This window comes from Tympanuchus pallidicinctus, unplaced genomic scaffold (assembly GCF_026119805.1).
Source record: "Tympanuchus pallidicinctus isolate F22 unplaced genomic scaffold, pur_lepc_1.0 scaffold39, whole genome shotgun sequence".
NCBI classification, from domain to species: domain Eukaryota; kingdom Metazoa; phylum Chordata; class Aves; order Galliformes; family Phasianidae; genus Tympanuchus; species Tympanuchus pallidicinctus.
The window spans coordinates 900,816-907,705 of NW_026294757.1; the positions used below are offsets into that span (position 1 = coordinate 900,816).

Consider the following 6,890-nt stretch of genomic DNA (forward strand, 5'->3'; position numbering starts at 1 on the left):
GTGGGAAAAGCAGCAGTGAGCTCTTAAAAATCGAACCAAACCACCTTGCTGTGCTTGCAGCTTGAATAAAGGAACTCAGTGGAATTGCTTTTTAATTGTATCAGGTAATTGCTTTTCAATCAGCCCGAACAGGGGGACCCGCGTCGCCCATCAGGATGCACTCAGGCAGTGCAGTGCATGCAGGGCTGCGTACAGAGCTGCCAGGGATGGGAAGTTCTCCTTTTTGCAGGCAGCAGCGCTGCTCCCCTGCAGCTCCACCCCGCTCATCTCCAGCACCGCCATGGTCAGCTGCTGCTGCTGCTGCTGGCTGAAGGAGGAGAGCAAACCAGCAGCAGTGCTGTGCTCTGCCTTCGGCTCCAGGATGCTCCTCACCTTTGCAACAACAGAAGAAGCAAAATCAGCATTCTGACAATCTGCAGTTGGAAGTTAAGGCTCCGTGATCTCTTCTGTCATCTGTAGCTGTACTGAACTGTGCACGTTTATATACTTCTCACCCTTTACATTTTTGATTCCTGCCACATTTGGAGCAGCGGCTCATTTCCCTCTCCCCAGGGTTTCCTCAAGCTGTGATACGCTGCCAGCATCCCATAACATGAACGTTGCTTTGCTTGAACTCCCATTACCCCCACCCTCTGTTTAGAGCCAACCATCAGTGCTGTGTATTTCTCACCAGTTTAAGCTGTTGGGGCACAATCTTCACTTCCCAAGACTCCAGCAATAGCAGCAGCTGATCTTCTGTTAACTCTGGATCATTAAAAGAGATTTGTGCCACGAAGGCAGCGAATCACCCCGGGGTGTTTGCAGAGGTGAGAAGGCTGACCTGGGTCCTGCATTGGGTGCCTGCATTCTCAGCAGTTCTCTGGGCACTTCAAACTGCATGAATTGCACGGCCTCCCTATGGGACGAATGCAGGCATCGCTCTGTGCCTGCAGCCCTTACCAGTGAAGGCATCCAGAGTGTAGGAGATGGCTTCTGTCAGGCTGAGGAGATCACAGCGGGCAGAAATCCGAAGTGTGCTGAGCAGAACGTCCAAGTCTGGGCTCTGTGTTGTCAGCTCACAGTTATCAGGGTCATCGAGGACGGCTTCCATCTGTGAGAAAAAGGGGAGGAACTCGCAGGGTTTACTGAAGTTCCTGCAAGGGCTTCTTTGCAATGCACCACAGAGCCAAGAATCCCAGCATCTCTGTCATTCTGGGTGGGGATGAGGGCCAGGTGAACGTGGGGAGCTGTGCCACAGCTGTGTGCACAAAGCCTTCTGGAGATGTGACCACAGGTAAAGGCTTTGGACTCAGAAACTCTGCTTACCTTCTCGGTCAGCTCCTCAAGGAGGTTCCTGTCTCTCATGACAGCTTTGATGGACTTCACAACAATGGCATTCAGCTCATCAGCCAGCTGGGACAGAACGTGACACTTCTCTTTAACTTCTTTCTCCAGTGCATCTACTTCTCTGTGTGCAAAACCTGCAAGCCAGAAAGTGACCAAATATTCCACTTTTAAATGAGGCAATCCTGCAGTGATTGCCAGCCCTGTACAGAGAATCTAAAACACTGCTGTGAATACTGTCAAAGTAAATGATGCTCAGATTTGCGTTGGATGGTTGTGGCTCAGGTTGTAGGCAGGAAGCAGCAGCAGCTCTGGGGGTTTGTGAGTGTCCCAAGGGACCCCATCCTTCCCAGATGGGAAACAGCGGTGCAAAGAGGGATTAAAACACGGTGCTTACCGTCAGATGCAAACGTTGGTTGATCATTCTCTGGAAAATGGTTGATACCTGTAACAGTACGAAGATGGAATCGCTGGGTTAGAAAACACCTGGAGCTGGATGGGTGGTGCTGGTTGTTTTGTTTTGAACCGAAGGCTGAGCATTGGCTCGGCTCTGGGTTGCCCAAAGCGTTGCAGCAAGTGCAGGTTAAAACTGCTTCTGTCACAGAGCTGTGCTTGCAGACGAGCTCAGGGTAGAGCACATCGCAGAGCACTTCTGCTGTGCTGCGGAGTTTGCTGGGTGGAGGATCTGGGAGTTTCTGTGCCTCTTACCCCACGCTGCGTCCCCGATGGTCAGCTGCATCGCCCTGAAGGCCAGTGTGCAGCCCCTGGGGATGGTTATGCTCTGTTTGCTCCCGGTGGTGCCCTGGGCAGTGAAAAATCCCTTACTGGGCTGCGTGATGTATGGGGATGGGGAGGATGGGATCCCGAGCTGAGGAGAAGGCAAACCTTAGCAGAGAACTTGGCGTAAAGCTGAGCCATGAGCTTCGCCTCCGCCTCCGTGGATTCCTCGTATCGGGCCTCCTCTGAGGTCTCTATCGTTTCGTGGATCACATATAAGTTCTGCCTGGCCTTCCTCAGCTGCTCGATGAAGCTGTGCTTCGTGTTGATTTTCCTAAAGGAGAGGAAAGGATGCGGCATCTGCTAAACGTGTCGCGTTTTTGTTGCAGCAATGCAAGCTGCTCAGAGCCTGCAGCAGCATGCTTGTGTTCCTCGTGTTGTGCAGCGCATCAGTGATGCAATGGAAGGCTCTGGGAGGGGAAAAAAGGGTTCAGCAACAGGCTGCAATTCCTGCTGTCCTCGATGCGTTCCCCTTTGCCTGAGGAGTCTGATCTGATGGAGTCTGATCTGATGGAGGCGAATGCAAACCTGCCAGCACTGCAGGGCCGTGCAGGGGAGCTGAGACTGGAATGGGAAGGGATCAAGTGTTTGTAATTACAGCAGTGCACAGCCTTGGCTTTGGCTGTTGGAAAACCACTGTGTGCGTGATGGAGGGGCGTAAAGCAGGGGGTGCAGTCTGCCTTGATGTCTTCCTTACCTTTCCTCTCTCAGTGCCTCAAGTTTGGGTACCAGGATGTGCTTCTTTTCCAGCTTGATGTGCCACTGCTTGGACACCGAGGCACCTCCTCCCAGTTCTACTTCTGCAGGCTCACAGGGGATGCTGAGGCTCCCATCCACGCTGTCTCTGATGCTTCCCGTGGTTGTGAACTCCCGTGGGCTGTGGCTCTCAGTGCTGGGAAGGAGGGACTCTGCAATGATGCGTTGTGTTACAGGCTGATGAGCTCCCTGTTGGCCACCGAGAGAAAGCAGGGCTGTGCAGGATGGTAAATGTGGGCTTTACCAACGCTGTCCTTCTCCTCCGCAGGCAGCAGCACGTCGTGGAGCTGGAATTCTGTCCTTCTGTAGGAGGGAAACGGGCGGAATCTGGCTTTCCTCTTCCTTCGAACCAGGCAAAGCAGCCTGAAGCGGTCTTGGTCTGAGATGCTGTGGACAGGAACCAGGTCTCCTTTGGGATCCATTTGCTTTGCTATTTTTTGGGTGACTTTTTTAAACATTCTGCAGCAGCTTTATGAATTCGCCACCCAAGGTGAGAAGTGCAGTCGTGCCTTAGGAAAGAAGACAAGCAAAATGAGTTGGGATACAAGTAGAAGGTCACAATAAAGTATCTTGCTTCTAATTTTGAGGATAATAACCCCCCCCAAAGAATACAAGAGTACAACTTGAATGAGATTACTTTCAAAAGGCACCCAGACAGGTCCTGATAGCAGCTGTGCCTTCCTGATCAGCCTTATTCAGGCTCATCCCTGTTTGCTGTGCAGCTTGCAGGACTGGGTAAGGCTGAGAGCACGGCTGGCTGTTTGGGGATGGAGCTTTGCTGTTGGAGCCCATGGCTGCTCCTCCAGCAGATGTTTTGTTTGCTCCATGTACCATCAAACGGCACAGCAGCCTGGGCTGGGCATGGCTATTTAACCTCTGTACCACCTGCTGGGGTCCCCAGTGCTTTAATTAACGCATTGCTCTTACAGAGGCCTAAAGAAAGCAAATCTTGAGCAATGCCTTGCTGTTCTGTAGCTGTTGCTTTGCGTGCTCTGCGTTTCCCCCCATGTTGGTGCCCGGCAGAGCTCTGTTGTTTCGAAACAGAATGTTGGGAAAACAATTTGGTCAAAGTCTTAAAGGAACTGAAAGTGTTGAAGGTGATGGGATGAGGAAGGAGAAGCGCTCGTTGTTTGCCAGAATGTTCCTCAGCATTTCGATGTTTCTCATGGGTCGGCACTGACGCCTCCCCAGACCCCAACATCCCCACTGCTCTCCCTGCATCCCTGTTGGGAGAGCTGGAAATGGAAGCTGCTGGCAGGTTCTTAGTTCTGTAAGCAGAACTTTGGTCCGGTTTGATTTACGAGCTTTGATTTATGAGCAAAGCAGCTTCCTGTAGTTGAGGGGAAAAACAGGCTGTGTTATCACCTCTGTGCGCTGCTTTATTGTGTCGTGTTCAGGGGGAGTGGATCCCATCCAACAGCTGCTCTCCCCCCTCCCAGAAGGAGCACAGTCACATCCTGCCCAGGGAGGGTGCCCAGATTCACACATCCTCTCCGTTCCACTCAGACCCGGACGCAGCCATAAGCAAAGCACAGCGGTTCTCATTACAGCTGACTTTAAAAGTACGGGCACCCTTAAAGTTGTACCTGTCAGGGCTGTGAGGAGAAACCCTGTGACTTTGTAGGGAGTTGGAATAAGCCTCGGTTGCTGAAATGTGTGAGGAGAAAGAAGGACAAAGGGGGGAGGAGGGAGAGAGGAGAGAGGAACGGCTGGAGAGAGGGACCGTGGCTCTGCGTTCCAGCTCTGATCCAGCTGATGGGGGCCTTTGGGCTGTGGAAGCTCATCCTTAAGTTTCAAAGTTCTGAAGTCCCGAGAGGAGCTGGGGACGGACTTTGAACCGTGGGAGAGAAGCGTGGGGTGGCAGAACGGGGCAGCCCTCCCCCATCTGTGGGGCAGCTCTTACCTGAAGCCCTGGGGGGCTGTGGGGGTCCGTGATGCTGGAGGGGGGCTGGCTGGTTGTGGTGCCTGCAGTGCTTGCTGTGCTTGCTGTGCTTGCAGTGCTTGCAATGCCTCCTGTGCTTGCAGTGCTTGCTATGTGTGCCTCCTACCAGCCCGGAACTGACTGCCCTATAAGGAAAGCAGCACTGATGTAACCCCAATCCAGCAGCTTTCTCGCCCTCACTTCTGCTGTCCTGCTGTTCCAGCAGCTGTGGGCACCTTTCGTTTGGTCCCTATGCACACTGTTGCTGGGCTGGAGGACTTTGCTGCTGTTGTGGCTCTGTTTTGCTCCCTGCCTGGCAGGATGAGGAGCAGTGCGTTCTGGTTAAGGCAGCACGGCTGGGTTGTGGTTGGATTGGATGAGCTTGGAGGCGTTTTCCAACCCGTGCAATGCTATGGTTGTAAAGCTGCAGAAGTGCAGTGCGTGGTGTGGGTGGGGGGCAGCAGTGCTGCACTTCTGGTAACCTGCATTCAGTGCTGCTTTGCTGGTGCTGCGCTGGATGCATTGGGGTTGGTGGGGAGCCTGGAAGGGGCCGGGGGGGGGGGGGGGGGGGCTGTATGAGCAGTGCTGATTGATATCTGAAGGATGGGGGATGGGGCCGGGCTGTGCTCAGCAGTGCCCAGCAATGGGATGAGGGCAGCGGGCACAGCTTGCAGCTCAGCGCCCCCCATCCACACATAAAGGAACAGAGCCTGGAGCAGCTGCCAGACAGGCGAGGAGGGGAGAACAGGAGCTGCTGGGGGGGAGTTTGGACCCTTCTGACCCCTGCAGCTCTGTGGTCCGTGAGGTTCCAGCTCAGCTTTGCCTGGTGAGCCTGCAGACACAGGGGGCATCAATGAGCAGAACGGCCCAGTGGGAACCCAAGGAGCCGAGCAGGAGTTTTTACATGAATACTCACTTTATTAGTTTCTCTTAGAACGCTGTACAAAGGAGTAATAAAAATATTCACACTTTGTTTTAGAAAGTTCTCTACACGAGACTTCGGTATCCACAGCATAAAGAAGGGCTGCTGGCAAAAACCCAACCAAAACCAAACCCTAAAACTATGTACAATGTCAGAATGTTCTCTTAAAAAAACCCAAACGAAACGAATTCAGCTTCAATTGATCCGAGGAGGACAAATCAACACAAGGACCTGCATGCTTAAAAGAATCTGATGCGGTGATGGAGCCATGGAAGCCCCAGTAAGAAACATCAGCGCCTTAATAAGGGTAACCCAACCGCTGCCCCCTTCTCAAGGGCCAGTACCAACTTTCTATTAAAAAAAGCAAACCAAAAATACGATTAAAAAAATACGGGATGGAGTAGCCCTAAATCTCAGGGTTTCCTTTGTTTCTTTTAAAGGCTTTTTTTGTTTGTTTGTTTGTTTGTTTTCCTGCAATGGTTTGGACTGCGAGAAATCCCACCGGGAACTGCAGGGCAGGAGCCCTGGCTGATGGAGCAGCGCTGCCTGCTGCTGCCTGCTGTCCCCATGTGTGCACCATGGCCTCGCCGGCCTCAGGCCGTGCTCATCTGAAGCTGTTCTGCATTTACTGCAGGACCAAAGAAAGACCCTGAAGGATTTCAGTGCCTGCAGTCCCACCTCCTGCGTTCCCCAGCTCACGGCTGCGCACAGAAGCAGCGCAGGCTGGAGAGGAGGAGCGAAATCCCATTTAAAATCGCTGCCCGTCGATGATCTCCTGCACGTCCCTGTGGGGGAGAGCAGCCTTGGTGCACCCAGCTCACTGCTGTAAGAACTTCACAAGCAGAAATAGGGCAGAAGTGGCTTTGGTGCTGTGCTTTCCCAGCTCTGCAGCACAGACCCTTCAGCAGAGGCTCCCTGGGCCAGCAGTGCTGGCAGGGAGCATCCAGGCTCAGAGCAGCGAGCGTCGTTTGCCCAGCAGGACCCAGTGCTGTTCTTGGAGGTTCCTTTCCTGATCCTAATTCTGGTAGCTCCCCTTAGGATGGCATCTGAAGGAAGATCTGAGATCAGTCATTGTCCCAGTAGCCATTAATCCGATGAAACCACCTCACACACTGCTTTATCAACACAAAACCCTTCGACTCTGTGTTTCTCCAGTTTTAATTAATGTTCCTTTTGATTGGATTGACTGCA

General features: G+C 52.9%; 1 protein-coding gene across 1 annotated transcript; it reads right to left on the reverse strand.

Moving 5' to 3' along the window:
* Positions 1-75: 75 nt before the first annotated feature.
* Positions 76-5,124, reverse strand: GSDMA (gasdermin A). The gene is made up of 11 exons (XM_052700151.1): positions 5,014-5,124; positions 4,760-4,923; positions 3,101-3,365; positions 2,798-3,008; positions 2,209-2,374; positions 2,032-2,125; positions 1,721-1,768; positions 1,306-1,460; positions 940-1,090; positions 671-744; positions 76-372 (listed from the first exon to the last, which is right to left on the reverse strand). The coding sequence occupies exons 3-11, from the start codon at positions 3,312-3,314 to the stop codon at positions 151-153; spliced, it is 1,335 nt and encodes a 444-aa protein (XP_052556111.1). The 5' UTR covers positions 3,315-3,365; positions 4,760-4,923; positions 5,014-5,124; the 3' UTR covers positions 76-150.
* Between the last annotated feature and the right edge of the window lie 1,766 nt (positions 5,125-6,890).